We start from the raw sequence: 20,073 nt of genomic DNA, 5'->3' as shown, positions 1-20,073 counted from the left end.
GAACTCGAAAAATTTTAATAATCGTTTTTCATATTTTTGTAGTTGAATAAGAATGCCGATGTGACTACATATGATCATTGGTACCCAGTTCTAGTCTGTGTTGTCAGGCATATTGATTCTGCTACTGTTCTGTTTGGTTCGCCTTATGGTTTCGTAATGGTTGATCAGGATTTAAACCGTTGTCGATAGCGTACACGGATTCTAATCTTGAAACTGTCCAGTTTAGGCGCTTCAAAATCTCCTCTTGCTCGTCGTGGTATCGCTCCTGAACGACGCGCTCGCGATCTTCTAAGATTAACGAAGTTGTCCTGGTCAGTTCTTCCAGGTTTGAAGTTAACAAAGAAAGAGAACGTTTCAACTCTCCGTGAGATCGTTTGAGCATGTCCAAATCATCCAACACCGAATCAAATTCACTTCGTTCAAGTTTGCCAAACTTCTTGCCGCCAAAACGCTTGGTGACAATGTTGTGAATTTCAGAAACCTTTTCGCCCTGTTTTCGGGTTTGTTCTTCTTCTTCTGAGAGCACTGCGATATAGTCAGATTCCTCGGGACTGTAGTTCGTACTTATGTACTCTCTATAGCGCCTCCGTTTCGTCGCTGACGCGTCCAGCTCCAAATCTTGAAGAAGCCGAGCCCGCTGTATGGCAGCAGTGGCTCGCGCGTTGTCGTAAACCCGCTGGAACGTGTTCGACAAAAGCGCAATGTAAAGATTCATTAAAACAATAGCAGCAATGATGATGAAAGAACCACAAAGAAAACGTGCCATGTAAGGGGCAGCTTTTTCCAAGCCCGTAAAATTATAGTCATCTAGCAAGGGAATACGGATCATCGTGTAAATTAAGCTTGTTGTGCTGTTGTATCCCTTCACCGGGATTTGTGACTGTGGACCGAACATGATCCAAAATGCAGCCGCGTAAGGAATGTAGAACATCGAAATCACAAACAACCACTTTGCACTATCTAAAATGATATGGTCGAGCATCACGACAAAGGGTCCCTGACTGGGGAAGGGCCGGGCATACTTGAGCAAACGAAGCCAGACAGGAATCACTGTGCATGACAAAATGCGAACGAAGACATCATTGTACAGATTATCATCGACCCACAGGTTTATCATGTGGAGAATAATAACTACCATCAGCATGGCATAGGTGATCCAGTCGATATAGTTCCATGCGTCTGAGAAATAAGTCCGCTTATTCTCTTTGTCCAGTTTAATCCGCCGCATCTCTTGTTCGACGAACGTTCTTTCTTGAGGCCAACGCGGGTGGCAAAATGCCAAATCGCGTTCCACCTCTTTCTTTCTCCATTTTATGAATTTACTGGATTGTTTTTTGGATCGGTAGTATTCCTTCACCTCGTTTCTGATTTCATTGAATGTTATAACAACAAACACAACTTCGATTACTATCTTCCACCAATTTTTAGTAAGAGGTGAATAAAACTTGTTTACTTCTTGAGGGACGGAGCATGCCAAGATGGTGTAAAAAATGGCCATCAACACGTTGGGAAGAATATCTAGCCATGCTTCAAGTCGAAAATATCTCCATTTTACATCAATGAGGCGTTGGAAGATCGGATGCATTATAAGTTCCAGACAGTTTGATTGAGAGGCAGCTTGTAAGGGTGAGGGAGCGGAAGTTTTGCCGTCGTCGGTTTCCAAGAAATTCAGATAAAAATTTTGTTTACGATGAATTCTGTCAACTGAATGGAACTGATCAAGAGCTTTGTATGCCTGTGGATGAAAAATAACGAAAGAAACTGTTTTCTTTTCTTTCTTACAATTTCCTGCGATTCCTTAGTTTTAATCGTCTCGATTTAATTCTTAGTCGTTATTTAACCTACCACAACAGGCATCTTGGAAATAAGAAGTGCAAGTGCAGACATTCCACTGTTGTCTTTTACGCCAGCCGAGGCTCCTTCGTCCAAAAGTACCCTTGTTGCCTCGGCACTGTTGTGCTCTGCGGCGACCTGATGATGGAAAAACAAATTTTGAGTTCTTTGGTGATCTACAAATTGATCAAGGGTTTTCCTTTGTAGAGAGCATTAAGACTCTTAATTATGTTAATAATAAATTGCGGCTCATAAATTTACTCCTGAACAAGTTAATTATCTACTTATATGATACAAAGAATGGGAGGACATCTTAGCAAACTCTATTTGAGCTTTTCTAGGAAGATGCGGATCCGCAAAGCCTCCAAGCAAAGCTTCCCTTCACTCCCAGCGGTTTATTTTTGTTCTGCCATGCTTTAGGTTCAAAAAATGACAATTAAAGGCAACAAGTTTTTTTTACAGTATGTATTCTCAAAAACTAAACCAACCTGTAAAGGACTTCGAAGTTTGAAGTCTCTGGCATCGATATCAGCGCCAAACGCCAGCAGAATCTTCACACACTGAACAGCTTCATTCTTTGCGGCATAGTGCAGCGGAGTCTGGCCCTCACCCGCAGAAGTCACGTGAACATTGGCACCATGATCAATAAGAAACCTGACCATCTCTGAATAATCAGCTGAGGCAGCCACGTGCAGCGGTGTTCGGCCATAATCATCCGCTTTGTTGATGTCAGCTCCTGTAAACAAAAGTTTTCTTGTTAATAGATCTTCTCAATTATATTGTGCAGTATTTAAGAAATAGAAAACATGTACCGTCTTTCTATCGAGTTTTAGTATAAACCTACTAGCGTTCTATCACGAATGCCGTTCTCTGATTGGCTACGCTACTCACTATCTATTCTGTGATAGATAGTGAGTAGCGTAGCGGCGTGCCCTTGTTAACAAAATTACGGCCGCTTCTTGACGTTTTCAAGCCGTCTGTGAAGAGGCTGCGCCTTCATCAACTATCACGCATAGAAATCGAGAGCGAATAATCTAATTGTTTTAGTATAAATCTACTAGTCGTTCAAAACTTTATCTAAATCCTCTTCACAGACACTTCAAAAATGCCAAGAAATGGCCGTCATTTTGTTAACAAGCGCACACTGCGTCGCTACTCACTATCTATCACAGAATAAATAGTGAGTAGTGTAGTCAATCAGAGAACGGCATTCGTGATAGAACGCTAGTAGATTTATACTAAAACTCGATAGAAACACAGAGAACATGTTTTCTATTTCTTTTAGAAAACACCGACAAAAAAAGAAAAACAACTTGTTAACTTTGATTATCAAAATGTTAATTCTCTTGGTTTGCGCCATCATTACGTCCACAGCTCGTGCTAGTTCTGTGTTTCTATCGAGTTAGAGAAACACGATTTTTAACCACTCAGCGCACGTATTTCCTTAGAACTGTTTTGTAATACTATTTTGATGAGCGTTTGTAGTGAGGAAATGAAGGCAAGCAAAATGGAGAGGTTCTTTACTGTGAACTTTAGGATACGGTCAGTTGCTGTAAAAACAGTACAGCAACAGTCGTACAACGACAGCACGTAGGTGCAGGAATATCAAGTCGTTATTTGACTTGTAGGAAATCTGACCGACCTTGCATTGCTAGCCATATCAGTAGCGTATGAACCAGTTCCGATTCCTGATTGCGCTCTCGTCCTTCCGTATTTAAAAAAATAAAGCCAAGTTTCAAACATAAAAAGGGTTTCAGATGATGTAAATACTTATTTATCATAGGTGAAACAATTCTTTTTTAGCAATGCAAGGAATTACTAGAATGGTAGTGGTATCATGCGGTCGATATGCTTTGGCTCAAATCAAAACTGAGCAACAATGAAATGAAATACCAATCAAAGCTTAAGTAATTAAAATTTTCGTAGTTAGTCAATTTATAGCAAGCCTGCTAAACTCTTATATTGGGTGAAATTGTGAACATTGAACGTGCCTAATAAGCCTGCAAGCAGCTTTTTGCTGGGGGAAAACCTGGAGAACACTCAGGGGCAAAAGATGACAGGGGTCCTGCTCTCACACCCAGGGTGGTATACCTCACCGGGCAGCAGTTGATAGGATAAATAGAATTGATTTCAATAATCATGCAGTAACAACTTTAATTTACTGTTAAACAGCCAAGTTAAAATTTTGTATTCCTTAAATCAGATATAGTTACCTTGGTCAATAAAAAACTGAGCGACATCTGTTCCCCAAGTCTTCGACACTTCGTGGAGCAGTGTTTGACCGAATCGGTCACACGTGTTCACGGAAGCCCCTTCACGTAACAGAGATTGAACATGCTCTAAGTCCAAGGAATCGTCCACATCAGCAGAGCTAGAGAGCTTAGCGAAATACTGCAGTAAAGCATAGTTCGGGTCGTGCTTCGCTGAAGAACGACTTCGTAGCGAAGCATTCGACAGATTCGACCGATTAATTTGCGTTTCGTCCTCAACAACCAGAGTCGATCCTTCAACTGATTGACCATCTTGATCGTCTGTTTCGCTTTGAAGTATGTTGTAATTAGTTCCAGCACTTATCTTTCTGCCTCTGTTCTTCTCCCGTTGTAGCATTCTCTCATAGTTAGTCATATTTGCGTCCCTTCTCCTCGTCGCTGGACTCGATGTTCGCGAAGGAGTTTCATCAAAAATGGGAAGTTTCCCTGATTCAACTTCTCGCGTGTTAACAAGCTTATGGTTTTTCTTGGCATTCTGGCGCTCGTTAAGTTCAATGTCGTTATTCTTTTGTGGTAATATTTTAACAGGAGGCACTAATGGAGGAAGTCGTCCATTGGCGATCTTTTTCGCTGTGACATCTTGCTCTTTGTCAAGCCTGTTTGCTGTGGTACGTAACACTTTCTGACTAGCGACCACGTTCGCCGGCGTACAGTTTTTCTCGTTTGTTATTGCAGCAGCGGGCGCTACTTTCTTATGAGGAGCCCTGTTCTTTCCCCGTTTTACACCTTCCTTCGCTGTCTTCTTCATTGCAGGCGACAATATCTCGTGATGATGATAGGAACAAATCTATTAGCCCATGTTTTTGTTGCTCGACCGGTCGTTACGGCCTAATTGCTTGTTCGTTGTCTCCCTAGGGAAAAGAAACAAACACTCCAGATGCAAATCAGGTCAAAACAATGTTGTCATGTAATGAGAACCTTTTTTAAAACAGACAGACAAAGTTTTACAAACTCCAGTGGATTTCCCTGATCTTATATAAATATAATGCTTATAATGACAATTTGTACCTGTATAAGATGACAGTGATGTGGTCTCTTCTTAATCTGCTGATTCGGATGAAGTAATCGTTTTCATTTCAGGTCACTGCACATTCACTGCGGTGTCGTAATGTCGTAAATAATTAGCTTGCGCAGGTTCCCCAAGCTCAAGCTGTGAGCAATGATCAAGTGTAATGAGCTATAATAGCAATCACGCAAAATTAAAGCTCCAATTACAAGATTTTGGGAGAATCTTTACGATCAGTTTTAAGATTGAGGTGGTAATACTAGAAAGCTGTTAATGAAGATGCCTTATCTTACGTCCACAGAGTATTGCTTGTTCTCTGTACGCTTTTTCTGTTCGTTTGAAGCGATTTTAGCGAGTGAAATCACGGAGTAGAAAAAGCGAACAGGCAACAAGCAGTACTCTGTGAAAATAAGATAAGGCACAATTTCTACCTCCTAAAACTGATCGTAAATCTTCCAAACTGCCAAGCAAAGTCAAACACCTCGCACTGAGATAGAGCATTTGTGCACCTTTGGTGCGGCAGGCTCGAGATCGGACAGATTGGCTCGCAATAAGAGCAATCTAAAAATCTATTTTCAAGTTTTTCACTGAACCGCATGAAGCCCACACTGTAGCAAACGGTATTGGCCACGGCCGCTGAGAATTTAAGGCACTCAGTCTGCATAAAAACTTGATGAGACATGGAGTACAGCAAAATTTTACCCCCTTTAACGGATCGGAACTGAGTTAATGTACCTGACTTCTTTCGAGTTGCGGTTCCTCAGTTGGTTTTTCTTGTTTATTGGGGTGGTGGGGAAACGGGGATTTTGTCATGATAAGATGGAGTCAGCTTCTCTCTTTCTAGTATGAATACGCCTTGTGACTTGTTGTTTCCTTTACAAAAGGCTGATGAACGTTACATAACAAAACAAAAATTACTTACTCTGCTTACACAAGAGATTACGATCCTGTTCTCTTGACTTACAGTGCTAACATAACTTACGATTTAACGATAGCTAACACAACTTTCGATACAAACACTATTTACAATTTATTAACATCTCACATTACTTGCATGTAGGTAGCTACAATAGGTGGCTTTCCAAAATTATTATTCCGTATACTATTTTATTTTCATCAAGATCGAGATAGATCGTATCTCCGTTTCTGGAGTTCCACTAATTAGTAAAGAGAGACCAAAAAAGCCGAGCTTTAGAACAGGTAACACTGGAAAAGATGGGTTAACGTTTACCTTTCGCTACAGAGGTGACATTTGTTATGTTCGTTGCTAGAATCTCTAAAGTGTGTTGCCGGAATTTGTGGGTATAATGTGATGAATTATCTTGTACTGGAAAATGGTGAGTCTAGTGTCTTTGGTAACATTAAAAGGAAGACTATAAACTTATAAATGAGTTGTATTGTATCTTCTTATAGATTAGCTTCTTTCATCCTTCGTTTAGCTGCAGGCTTAACGAATGTACTTTTAACAAATAATTTAGTTGCCGATTTGCAAGAGGGTTTATTTAAAGATATCTTATCTTATCGTTTTTCCAAAGGTTCTGTAACATTTCCTTTGAGAATGTTGACCCACTTTTGAGGGACTGCGTGGCATAGACCGTAGTAGTTTAAGAAGTTTGTTTTAATTTTGAACAGCTGCAGAATTCGTCAATTCGAACCTGTTACCTTGAAAAAACTGAAAAAAGTCTTCAATTTTGGTTAATCCGGCATGATGAACGACTATGTAGAATTTTCGCTGGATGTAGCTAAAGGAAAGATATTTCGAGATGTAGGTAAAGAGAAACTTGTAACTGTTTCTGTTTTAGGACAGACCCATGCAATTGCATAACAAAAAGCCATTGCACTGAACCTGCTTTCTCAAGAGTCCAAGGATCCAGGCACCTTCCTAACTGTTCATCGTATTTACTATAAATGAACCCAGGCAAGGAAAGGGCCGCTGCCGTGATCCAGATAAAAGCAGTAACAAAGCCGATACGGTTGTTCGTTAGCGCCAATGCAGAGTTAAAGGGTTTGATGATGGCATGGAACCTCTCAACCGCTAAAACCATCAAACTCAGGAAAGTTGCCGGAACAGCAACACACGTTAACTGAGTATCCAGTAAAGAATCTGCAAATGTAGTCTACTGTTTCTCCATAGATGTTTGTACCAGAAAGGCCAATCACTAAAGGTATTAGACACCATAACAGTGAGATAATGTCTGCCGCCGCAACGTTGGCCAACAAGATGTTCGTCGGGGTAAACATGGACCTTGTTTTACACACAATGGCGATGACTAAGCTGTTCCCTGCGAGGCTTACGACCACGATGATCGACTAAAGAACAACCAATGCTACGTTAAAAGGTGATAGGGAATAATAAAGACTCGGGTTGACAGAAATATTTGCTTTTTCCATTTATAGCGCGCAATGGTCAAATTGACGAAACCGCGCCTCGATCAGTTTCTGCCTTTAATCTGAGCAGTTCTTTGAGGTCGCAGAGATTAGAATCCCCTTAAATTTAAAGTTTGACGTTGTCGTTGGCTCATTAGCGAGAGCTTTTTTCACGTTTGATTTCATCGAGGAAATAAATCTATTCTATTGGTTAAAATTGTAACTAGAGATTGAATTATCATACATCAATCTGTTGACCTGCCTCAGATGGTTAGGCTAAAGAACTCAATCTCCGGGCACACCACTATTGACAATCATTATAAGTGGGCTATTGAATGCGTTGCGTTCATTAAGCAAGATTTCTTTTACAATTTTCAAAGTTCTAATGATTTAAATGACGAGTCTAGCCTGTCTAAAAACAGCAGTGGGAAATAGGAAATGGGGATAAATAAAAAAGTCACCGGTTAATTTCTTCGCGTTTTTTCTCATTCGGCTAACTCTCTACAATTGTTATTGAAATTTAAAAAATAGGAACGAAAAGAAAACCTAAACTAATGACCATGAAGAAGATAATTGAGAATTATTACCAGTTCTGAAGAGTGATCATGCTACATCTAATTCATGCAGATCTTCAATCTTTTTCAATATATATACTGATGTACGTACAATGTGAAGCGGCCAGGTGCCGCTGGACAAATATGTCAAGGATTTACCGCAGAATTATTAGTAAAATACTGAAGTATGGGATTTACTAAGAAGCATTTTAAAATAGGTATATTGGTTAGGTGTCGTCGTATTTACATTTACTACACGGAACAGGATTACACGGGGAGCACTATAAGAATTACACCCAGAATAGCGGTAAATTACGAATTATAACTCTTACACTGCTCTAGGAAAAAAAAACATTTTGAATCTGCTGATGAAACACCCGTGCGTGACCATTTGAACAAGAGTGTTTAAATTAACAGTATCTGCTGCAATTGTTCAGTGTCAATATCTTAACAAATGTAACTTTACATCTTTTTTTTGTTAATTTCAAACTCTGGCCATTCTGGGAATTGAAGTGAAACTATAGGCGAGGAGATGCTTACGGAGAATATAATAATAATAATAATAATAATAATAATAATAATAATAATAATAATGATAATAATAATAATAATAATAATAATAAACTCTATTACCGTGTCTAAAATGTTTAGCTGAGGGGAAGCGTCCCCTGTACTAATTGTGGACACCTACCTAAAAAAATTACAACTATTACAATAATAAGAAAAATTTACGTGATAAAAAAGCTATATACATGATTATTATTAAAATTCACAAAGGCGGCAATTGCATCTTTCATTGTTTAAAAAGTTACTGAAGTCGCGTTTCCAAATTGTTTTCTTAAATGTATTAAGAGACTGACAGTTTCTTTCATCGGTCGTCAGGTGACTCCAGAGCTTTGGCCCCAGGTATCTGATGGAATGTTTTCAGTACGTTACTGTAGCAAAGCGGGGCATTGAAAAGTCTGATTGCCTCAGCCTGTAGGACGACTGATGGGGCTTAAATAGCTCACGGATCGGATTAGGACTAAGCCCATTTTTAACCTTATACATCAGTATGCATATATCTTGTAATCGCCTGTTTTTTAAAGTAGGTAGCTCTGCCCTCTTTAATAAAACGTCATAGCTTGATTGATCATCTTTAAAAACTGCTCTTAATCCTCTTTCTTGTATCCTCTCCAATCTACGTGTGTCACTTGCACGACAGAAATGCCAGACTAGATGACAAAATATTAAGTGAGGCAGGATAGCTGCTTTATAAAGCTGTAATTTGGCTTTTGTTGGGATAAGATTTTTTAGTCTCATAATGAATCCTATTCTCTGGCTGGCCTTTTTACATACAGTAGTGATATGGTCTCTGAAGCTTAGTTTATCGTCTATTGTTACTCCCAAAACAGTCAGACTATTCGATGGACTGATTTCAGTGTTCTTTATAATAATCACATCTGTGTGGTACTGGTTGGCACCACTGCTACAGACGTTCATAGTCTGATACTTTTTAAGATTCCCTTCCAACAAATTGGAGTCGTACCACTCGGTAACAAGAGCAGCGCTTTCCTTTAGTTTTGTGGTGACAGAATGTAAGTCTGTCCCTGTTTCGTAGATCTGGTGGTCGTCAGTATACATCGATAGGGGTGAGGTTATATTATACGTCATATCATTTTGGAAAATATTCCAAAGGAGGGGTCCCAGTGCGGATCGTTGCGGGCATCCTCGACTTGTACACCTAAACGAGCTTGTAAGGGAACCCATTCTCACCCGATTGTATCGATCACATAAGTAGCTACGCAGTAGGTTTATCGCATTGTCTTCGAATCCGTAAGCTTTCAATTTACTTAGCATAAGTGGAGGGTGGAGAGAGTCGAAAGCCTTCGACATATCTGTGGATAAGATACTGGTGCACTGGCGATTAATTATTCAAATTGGAAGAGCTTCAACCAGATCCAAAAAAGCTGATGATTCATTTTGTGCTTTGTATCGTTACATTTTATTTCACAGGTAATCCTGTAACATTATTTTCTCTTAGATAATCAGTAAAGCGTTACTTTATTTAATGAACGCCTTTGAATTTTCACCGATAATGACTGCAGCAGATGTTTTGAGTAGTTTTTAGCCTGTCGCAAGACCCTCTACTTTGTCTTACGTTCATGAATATCGCAAACAAGGTATTATGAACAAGTCAGAAAAAAAAAAAAATTAAAAAAACGTCGCCGGACAGACCAGTTAGTTTGCGATTTCTTTGTTCTTAAACTTTAGCCTCTTACACCGTTTGCGAAAGTACGTAATGTAGTAGTATATATCGAATTTTCTATTTCGGGATTGTTGGTAGCATACTTCTGTTCATATGATCAGTTTAATTTCTCTCTGTTCGCTCTGTCCTCCGCCGGTTGTCTTTACTTTTCTTGCTCCATTAGGTCCATTAGTTGACCATGTCCTAGAAAGCTGGCTTCATACTTTGGTCTTCGAACCCTTTTTTCTCTCCGGTTTTTCCTGCAAAACCCAACGAACATTAGATCCTTTTTCGAACGGGTTTTTTCCTTCCTAATGAGGAAATCTGTCGAAAACAACTGACGCAAAAGTCCTAGTCAAGAACTCTATGAATTTTGTAACGGCTGATACTCATTAAACGCGTTTATAACTACCGTGTTCAGGTGTTTTAAAACGCTAACTGTGAAAACCGTTTGTCGACGCGCCCCCGGCGGTGTCACTACCTTGGCAATTTTGTCAACCTAAAAATCTCTCTATTGTCTACGTGCTTAGCTTTTTATAATTGTCGATGATATCTTCTGACCCTGTCCTTTCCTTTCTCGTGCTGTTTGTTTTATTGCTATTTTCAGATACTGGAAGGAATATTCATTAACAGAACCGTTTGTTCAGCTGAAACTGTATCTTCAAGACAGTCAAATGTAAAGGAAAAGCGAAAACTCGCTTTCATTTCTTTTACCGTCACAGTTGCTTACCATTTGTCTCATCTGCCATTTTGGTGTTTGAAATCTACATAGCTTTTCAACCTTATCAAGCAATTTTGGATAACTACGAGTATTTCTATAAAGTTTATCGAGTCTTTGGGTTTGTCTTGTACGTAAACTCGTGCTGGAATCCGTTTTTCTATGGCTTCCAGAGCTCGAATATATTACCGAAAGAACTGTATAAGAGTCTTTATTAGAAAATCAATGTCAGACAACAACTCCATGACGTTCGGGTAAAGCTCTCTTCTAAGGAAGATCGACAGATCGTCTTGAAAGAAAATAAAAAATCTCTCGAAAAAAAGGCTTATTGCTCGTTTCGTTTGGTTAGGATGGAAGGCAGAAAAAAAGGGTTCTATGACCAAGGTATGCCGGAAGCCAGTTTTTAGATACAAAGGTCAACTAATGGACCTAATGGAGCAAGAAACGTAAAGAGAACTTGCAGAAGACAGAATAAACCAACAGAGAAAGCTTAACTGATATGAACGAAAGTATGCTAGCCGCTAAGTCAGTTAAATGAGCTTCTTATGCTAGCACGTATGTTAGCACTAAGTTAAATAGTTTGTTATCACTTAACTAAACACTGGACTGAGATATAGGAATAGAGGAAATATTTCTACTACATCATGAAACTTTAAGTGTTTCATCCAACCGAAAAGAACAGGAAAAACTCAAACTACCTGGTCTGTCCACGGATTATTTTATTTCATTTTTTGCTTGCCATCTCGATGAACTCAAGACAAGGACGAATAAGACAAAGTAGAGGGTCTGTCCACAGACTAAAAACTACCAAAAACATCTGCACTCATTATCGGTGAAATTTAAAAGCGTTTGTTAAAACAATAATGAGTCAATTAAGGGCAAAAATAAAGTAACACTTTACTGATTATCTAAGAAAAATTAAAATGAAAGAACTGCTTGTGAAATAAAATGATTCAGTATTGTAAAGCTGGTTTTACGGTTTTACTTACTTACTTCAATTTCAAGACTGGCCAAAATTCAGAATTAAAGAAAAAGATGACAATTTTTTTTTGTCTAGATACTATACTGAACAAACACCACGGCGGGTATACTGTTAATTTATACACTCTTATCAGAATGGTTACACACGGGAGTTTCATCAGCAGACCCAACTTTTTTTTTTCTAGAGGTGTGTAAGAGTCATAATTCGTAATTTGCCGCTATTCTGAGAATGATTCTTATCTTTGTCGAGGAAAAGGTTGTTGTTATTCATCGTGGTGGATGCAATAATAAAGTGTATTATCGTTTGTCTCACGATGTAGTCACTTGAGATGTAGATCGCGACGTTTCGACTGCTTACTGCTAGTCTTCTTCAGGCGATAAGGTCGACTGATTGCACGGTATCATTTATATCACAAAGGTTGGCGCACAGCCCTAAGGTTGATTCGTCGACATGAGCGTTGCTCACGCAAGCTCGCACGCTATACCAACCATCTCACCTTTCTCACACGGTGTATTAAGAACCACATTGCTCCAAGAGATCTACAAGTTCGGCCGCCAGTTCCCACCAGAGGCGCACGCAGAGTCGCTGAACTAGCATCCATGAGATTCCTGAGGGAAAGAATCAGACTGACGTAGAGAGTCAAGGCAGATACGAAGAAAGAAGCCGAATCAACAGCACAGAGCATAACATCTGCTCTTTCTGCGGATGACGCTGCAGAAATACTCGACAAGGTTAAATCCACCACCCAGCGAGTCTTTAATACCACCAAAGACCGTCAACAGCGCAAGTTTGAGAAACTTTTGCGAGAGAAACAGTCTTCTGTTTCTCCTACAACTTTTGTTGACAAAACAAAGTGGGTTATCAACTTGTCATCCAGGACCCTTAACGAAGCTGAGGTGTCCTTACTGAAGAAAGGTCTAAATTTCGCCGTGACTCCTACGAGCGTCCCAGCCACCGAGATCATCGCCAAGATTGAGTCAGCAGTCAGGCCACTAGATGCGGAGCGAGCAGACACAGTCAGGAGATCCGTCAACACCATCCTTCAACAGGCACAACCACCCACGCCCAACATCACGAAGGAACAGCAGGAGACTCTTAAAGCTTAAAAGAGGACAACTCCATCATGGTCCTTCCGGCCGACAAAAGACGCGCCAGCGTAATCCTGGACGCTGACACATACCACGCAAAAATGTCAGCGCTAATTGATTCCGGACCGTACCAGCTGCTCAACAAAGATCCAACAGACCGCTTGACCCGGAAGCTATCGGAGAAGCTGCTAACCCTGAAACGGAGTGGACACATATCAGAGGCGGTTTATAATAAGATCAGACCCCGACACAAACAACCCCCTAGGATCTATGGTTTGCCGAAGATCCACAAGGCCGACACACCGCTTAGGCCAACTGTGTCGTGTGTCAACACCTTTGCATACGACCTGTCTGCTTTCTTGGCTAACGTATTATCTCCTCTTGCAGGTAACTCGAACTTCACAGTGAAGAACTCAACTGACTTCGCCTCCACCATCGCCAGTGAAGAGATCCAGGACCACGAGATCATGGTGTCTTTCGACGTAGAGTCACTGTTTACCAACGTACCGATCGAGGGCGCCGTACAAGCCGCGCTACAAAAAATGGAGAACGACGCAGGCCTGGCTGACCGCGCGACACTTACACCAGTTCAAATCGCGGACCTCTTGAATTTCGTATTAAGATCTACGTACTTCCAGTACAACGGATCGATTTACGAACAACGAGACGGCGCAGCCATGGGGAGCCCTGTATCCGCGGTTATTGCTAATCTCTACATGGAGATATTTGAAGAACAAGCAATAGAGTCCGCACCTTGCAAGCCTAAGATCTGGAAACGCTACGTAGATGATACTTTCACCATCCTGGATCGGGATAGAGTTGACGTCTTCCGGCAACACCTGAACAGTCAACAACCATCAATCCGTTTCACCATGGAGATCGAGAACAACAACAAGATCGCCTTTCTCGACACGTCAGTTTACAGAGAACCTGATGGCCGCCTTACCACCAGTGTCTATAGGAAACCAACACATACTGATCAGTACCTAGCGTATGATTCACACCACCCTCAGTCAGTAAAGCGCGGTATTGTGAAGTGTCTGTACGACCGGGCTAAACGTCTCGTCACCAAACCATCAGTAATCGCTGGAGAGAAGAAACATCTGTCATCTGTACTTGTTTCTAACGGATATCCCTCCTCTTTTGTACAGAAGATCACAAAGGCACGAACAACCCCAAGAAGAGAGCCTGTCGCGGAATTTAAATCCACCGCCGTTTTACCTTATGTCCAAGGAGTTTCGGAGTCTCTCCGCCGCTGCCTAGAACAACAAGGCATTCGCACCGTCTTTAAGTCCGACACGACACTTCGGTCACACTTAGTGTGACCAAAGGACACCGTCAACCCGGCTAAACAAGATGGTGTTGTCTACAGGATTCCCTGTGAGTGCGGCAAAGTCTACATCGGGGAAACAGGGAGATCTATGCAGGAGAGGATCAAAGAACACGACAGGGATATACGACTCGCCCGTACCCAGACCTCCGCCGTTTCTGAACACACCCACGAGACCGGCCACTATCCTATCTGGGATGAGGTCAAGTTTATTGATCGAGATCCTCACTGGTACACACGTAGGGTCAAGGAAGCTATTCACATAAGACTTCACCCTAACAACATCAACAGGGATAGTGGAATTGAAATTCCTGAAGCATGGATACCCACGATCAAGAAACACAACAACAGGAGAACGGTACAACAGTGGACCACTGAGGGAACAGCTACTCGCCGGAACAATGGAACAATAGGAGGATTGAAATGCACCAATCACAGCCGACCTTTGTGATATAAATGATACCGTGCAATCAGTCGACCTTATCGCCTGAAGAAGACTAGCAGTAAGCAGTCGAAACGTCGCGATCTACATCTCAAGTGACTACATCGTGAGACAAACGATAATACACTTTATTATTCTTATCTTTCTTCCCGTTTAAATCCTGTTCCGTGTAGTAAATATGAATCCGACGACACCTAACCAATGATGTTTTAAAATGCTCCTTAGTAAGCCCCTATACATACCTCTTATGCCACTGACATATTTATTCTCGCGTCACCTGTCCGCTTCACAATGTACTTATATTGTAAAAAGAAGATCTGCATGAATTAAATGTTGATAACCCTTAGCTTCAGAACTAATAATAATTCTCCATTGTCTCCTTCATGATCATTAGTTTAGGTTTTGTTCTAGTTCCTATTTTTAAATTTCAGTTACAATTGTAGAGAGTTAGCCGAAGAAATATTAATTAATAAAAGGTTACCTTTCTTCCCCCTTTCCTATCCCCCTATTACCCTTTTTTGGCAAGCTAGAGTCGGCATTTCAGTTATTTGAACTTTGAAAATTGAAAAAAAACATCTTGCTTAATGAGCAAAACGCATTCAATCGCGCACGTAAAGTGATTATCAATATTGGTGTGTGTGGAGTCCTTTAACCCAACCAGCTGACGCAGATTGATGTATGATAATTTCTAGCAACAATTTGAACCAATAGAATAGATTAATTTCCTTTAAAGACAAACATAAAAAAGCCGTAGCTAATAAACAGGTGAAAGCGTCAAACTGTGAACTTAACGGGGAATTAGAATCTCGTCTGGGCCATAAACAACTGCTCAGATTAAAGGCAGGTTCTGATAAAGGCGGGGTTTCATCAATCTAAATGAAATGGCGAATATTTCTGTCAACACGAGTCTTTATAACTCCCTGTCACCTTTTAACGTAGCACTGGTTGTTCTTTACTCGATCATCGTGGTCGTAGGCCTCGCAGGGAACAGCTTAGTCATCGCCATTGTGTGCAAAACAAGGTCCATGTTTACCCCGACGAACATCTTGCTGGCGAACGTTGCGGCGGCAGACATCATCTCACTATTATGGTGTCCAATACCTTTAGTGATTGGCCTTTCTGGTACAAACATCTCTGGAGAAACAGCAGACTACATTTGCAAATTCTTTACTGGATACTCAGTAACGTGTATTACTGTTCCGGTAACTTTCCTGAGTTTGATGATTTTAGCGGTGGAGAGGTTCCATGCCATCGTCAAACCCTTCAACTCTGCATTGGCGCTCACGAACAACCGTATGGGTTTTGTTATTGCTTTTATCTGGATCATGGCAGCGGCCCTTTCCTTGCCGGGGTTCATTTATAGTGAATACGATGAACAGTTAGGAAGGTGCCTGGATCCATGGACTCTTGAGAAAGCAGGTTCAGTGCAATGGCTTTTTGTCATGCAATTGGGTCTGTCTTTTCCTTTCTCGTGCTGTTTGTTTTATTGCTATTTTCAGATACTGAAAGGAATATTCATTAACAGAACTGTTTGTTCAGCAGAAACTGCATCTTCAAGGCAGTCGAATGTAAAGGAAAAGCGAAAACTCGCTTTAATTTCTTTTACTGTCACAGTTGCTTACCACTTGTGTTATCTGCCATTTTTGGTGTTTGAGCTCTACACAGCTTTTCAACCTTATCAAGCAATTTTGGATAACTACGAAGATTTCTATAAAATTTATCGAGTCGTTGGGTTTGTTATGTACGTTAACTCATGTTTGAATCCGTTTTTCTATGGCTTTCAGAGCTCGAATTACCGAAAGAACTTTATAAGACTCTTTACTAGAAAAACAATGTCAGACAACAACTCCATGACGCTCTGGTAAAGCCCCCTTGTTGAAAAACAAAAATAAATTGCACTGATATAGCACTATGAACCCTACTATGATGAAATTCAAGTTAAGTAAGGATAACGCGATCTATTTTTGGGGTTCAGTAATATTTTTATAACGTGTTTGCGAAGTGTTATAAAAGGAACTGGTAAATTAATTCATTTGTCAGAAACTTTTGCCATGTCATGTTCTAGTTAACGTTGTAGGACTTGTAGTAGGCAGTTGATAAAGGTGTTCGGTGGGTATTTTATTTCTTTTGTTAAAGTGAATGCATGAATGTCATAAAGAAAAATACACTATTCAGTATCCTAGGGTGGAAAGTTGTAAATACATTTTCTGCGTTATTGTTTAGTCACTGCTCGCTGATAAAATGCAAATTTACGTTCTCTAATCTAATCCGTATATGTTTTTAAATGGAAACATATATTACTTTATTATATGGAGAAGAGTGTTTTACTGGGAACTAAACCACTCGTAGATTCCATACGCCACTTCATCCGGGACCCGAGTGGCGTATTTTCCGTATGTCACCTTTGTGAGTGTCGTATCGTTCAATGAAATCACGATTCCCGCCTTTTGCTTTTGTTGAATTGGTTTCTCCATGTAATAAAAAGAACATTACACGTTGGCTCGAAGATATGAATTTTATGTTCTCGTGGCAAGAACAATATCTCAGGAGTGAGCGAAGCGAACGAGTGAGATATTGTTCTTGCCACTCGAACATAAAATTCATATCTTCTCGCCACCGTGTAATATCCTCTATATATTATTGTTATATTATATTACTCAGTTTGGAACACAATGTGTGTACTAAAGTTCAAACCGCAAATATTAACCTAGCCTAACCCATAAAATATCTTCTTTGTCTCAAAGAAAGATTTTTTAAATGAAACTGAGTCATCTGCATTTTCATTTGAACTTTCCAGTAGATAGATATGCATGCAATTATAGGCCCGGAAACAATAAATGAAAATGACAATTCACGGACACGCTTTTTCTAAGAAGGACTAATTGAAGCCATTCCGCAATAACTTGATCATGACTTTTCTGTATTTAGCAAGTGGCGTTTATTAATGCCTTAGGCCCGGTTCATACGTCGCATTTCTGCCGTGTCGAATTCAATTCAACGAATTAAATTCGACAGAAATTCGACGTCTGAATTGGCTGCCGCATTTCTGCCGCACGTTCGACTGGTCTTGTCGCATTATCCGACAGAAATGCGACACCGATTCAGACGTCGAATTTCTGCCGTGTCAGATCTAATGCGTAAATGTGTTCCTGCCAAAGAAAAAGAAGAAACTTGGCCATTCTCGACCCAATGCAACCTGAACATATTGCAACACATACTGCTCCGTTGTCAGCCTTCTCCTTCTCGTTCCATTGGCGGACAATTTTTAGCAAAATTAAAGTCCTTCGTCGCTCAGTATTTTCGTCCGCCATATTGAATACTCTACGTTTAAAACATTTTCCGCTGACCGACATACCCGACACAAGTGCGACGTATGAATCCGCAATCGCATTTCACATCTGGTGAAAAGGAAACAATTCATCATCTTTGAGGTGGAACTCGAAATTTCGCTCAGCATACCTTCCGGCTCTCAAAACCATAATTTTTCACAAATGAACAAGACAGTTACTTACGGTAAAGAAACTGTTGATGTAGGCAAGTGAATTACCATGTTGTCTATCAAGGCCAACGACAAATTAACTTCGTACATCGAATTTGGAGTGTAGACGTTTCGAGCGTATACCCTTCGTCAGAGAAAAAAATCGGGTATAACTTACAATTCACCCTCAGTTTCTCTTTTTAAGATCTCGCATTTATGCACATGCAGGATATCTTTATAAATTGCTTTTGGATTTGATTTTTCTTTTTATTTGAACTGAAGCATGAAGCTGCAAAGTAAAATAAGAAACTATCGTTGAACAGTTCGGACCCTAAACGTTTCGCATTTTTTTTCTGTCTTGCTTAGCAAACTGTTTGCGAACTGTGCAATACTATAAGCCTCCGTTAGATCACAGTTTCGAAAAATTTCCAAAAAGTGTATCGAGCCTTATTAAGATAAAATAAAAAGTGGCTTTGAATATACTGTATCCGTCAGATTGAAGACATATTTGTTTCAATAGTTCATGTTGTTTCGGCATCATTCGACATTTATGGCTCCCAGCGGTTTAAATTTCTTTTAGCGTCGTTTGAGTCTAAAATGAAAAGAGGAGAAAGTGATTACAGATGAAAAATAATTGGTAAGGAAAAAAATATCGGCCCTTCAGTAGTGTCAAGTTTTGTCTTTTAAAGCTCGAATGAGAAAGCCAAGACCGCTACTACTATACGGCTGTCACAACAACAACAGAAGCCTGGTTTGTACTTACGATGCAAGTACTAGTGCAAGTTGATCATTAGTGCTTTTTGTTAGATTTTCTTCTTTTTGAACAAATGATGCATGGCATTAATGATCTACAGCCGTGCGTATGCTGCCCATGCTGTTTGCCCTCGCGCATGCGTTATTCGTGTTCCTATCAAAAGACACTAATGATCTGCAGCTTATTGCGTCTGCGTATACTGTTTACCCTCACGCATGCGTTTTTCGTGTGAACAGGCCCTAAATGAAAAGAGGTACAACGATGATCTGTTGGAGTAGTGCCATTGGAAAATGACTAGTCTGACAGGTTGAAACTTACCTGTGTTTGTTGCCTCGTTGTCTTGCCACTAGAGGGGCGTCTGCATACTTAAGTCGAGAAAAAAAAATCACAAAATTATATTCTTATTTTGAGGCTTAAGCGATAGAAATACCTCAGTAATCTTTTAAATTTACAAATATCTTATGACTGGTTTGCCAAAATTAGAACTCCTAACACAGCGGAACCCGGCCCTTTAATCCGGTCATTAACGTAATGGCAGTATTAAAGGGGTTCTTTGAATAAGAAAATGACTGACTAAGCTTTTGTTCGGGCTAGAATAAAGTGGCCGTAACAACAGGTGACCGTAAGCGGGATTCCACTTATATTAGTTGTATCCAAGTGAAACCATCTGCCTCCCTTTTCTGCAGATATTCGTTTCCCCTTGCATTTCGATAAACTCTGTCCCGATAACTTAGTGCTTTTATTTAGTACTTTTTTTAATTCCACGTGTGAGCCAGCTGCCCATTAACAGTAAACAGGTGAAATCTCAGAGGAGTGTTTAACTCATTCTATATCAAACGTACAATGCCAGCTAAATTTGTTTTGTACGAGAACGATGTTTCGCTGAAGGCAGTGCTCGTAATGCAAAGTATGTTTTTAGATATTTCAAAACCGAAGAGACATACTTGTGGTGATCCTTTGTAGTGACCCGATCTTTTTTACTTTTCTGATACATTGGAACCCAGGCGGGACACCTGCAATATAC

At 40.2% G+C, this 20,073-nt stretch overlaps 2 protein-coding genes and 1 pseudogene across 2 annotated transcripts; 1 reads left to right on the top strand and 2 right to left on the bottom strand.

Moving 5' to 3' along the window:
• Window positions 1-92: 92 nt before the first annotated feature.
• Window positions 93-4,992, bottom strand: LOC145478537 (uncharacterized). The gene is made up of 4 exons (XM_081456593.1): window positions 4,047-4,992; window positions 2,322-2,569; window positions 1,846-1,971; window positions 93-1,735 (listed from the first exon to the last, which is right to left on the bottom strand). The coding sequence occupies exons 1-4, from the start codon at window positions 4,849-4,851 to the stop codon at window positions 122-124; spliced, it is 2,793 nt and encodes a 930-aa protein (XP_081312719.1). The 5' UTR covers window positions 4,852-4,992; the 3' UTR covers window positions 93-121.
• A 1,804-nt stretch (window positions 4,993-6,796) lies between these two features.
• LOC145468610 (5-hydroxytryptamine receptor 1B-like) lies at window positions 6,797-8,551 on the bottom strand (annotated as a pseudogene).
• A 6,489-nt stretch (window positions 8,552-15,040) lies between these two features.
• LOC145468599 (neuropeptide Y receptor type 1-like) lies at window positions 15,041-17,430 on the top strand. Its single transcript, XM_081452331.1, has one exon. It carries the CDS (start codon window positions 15,699-15,701, stop codon window positions 16,680-16,682), a length of 984 nt encoding a protein of 327 aa, XP_081308457.1. The 5' UTR covers window positions 15,041-15,698; the 3' UTR covers window positions 16,683-17,430.
• The last annotated feature ends 2,643 nt before the right edge of the window (window positions 17,431-20,073 follow it).

The sequence above is a fragment of the Orbicella franksi genome, chromosome 2, assembly GCF_964199315.1.
Source record: "Orbicella franksi chromosome 2, jaOrbFran1.1, whole genome shotgun sequence".
NCBI lineage: Eukaryota > Metazoa > Cnidaria > Anthozoa > Scleractinia > Merulinidae > Orbicella > Orbicella franksi.
Note: the sequence above shows the minus strand (reverse complement) of the source record. Positions and strands in the feature narration are given on the sequence as shown.

Bases quoted from the DNA above. Each gene is read 5' to 3' on its own strand.
- LOC145478537 (XM_081456593.1), bottom strand. From the start codon at position 4,851: ATGAAGAAGACAGCGAAGGAAGGTGTAAAACGGGGAAAGAACAGGGCT. The intron at 2,570-4,046 runs GTAACTATATCT...TTTTGTTTACAG, and splicing joins TCAGTTTTTTATTGACCAAG to GAGCTGACATCAACAAAGCG. The intron at 1,736-1,845 runs GTAGGTTAAATA...TTTCATCCACAG, and splicing joins TTTCCAAGATGCCTGTTGTG to GCATACAAAGCTCTTGATCA.
- LOC145468599 (XM_081452331.1), top strand. From the start codon at position 15,699: ATGGCGAATATTTCTGTCAACACGAGTCTTTATAACTCCCTGTCACCT.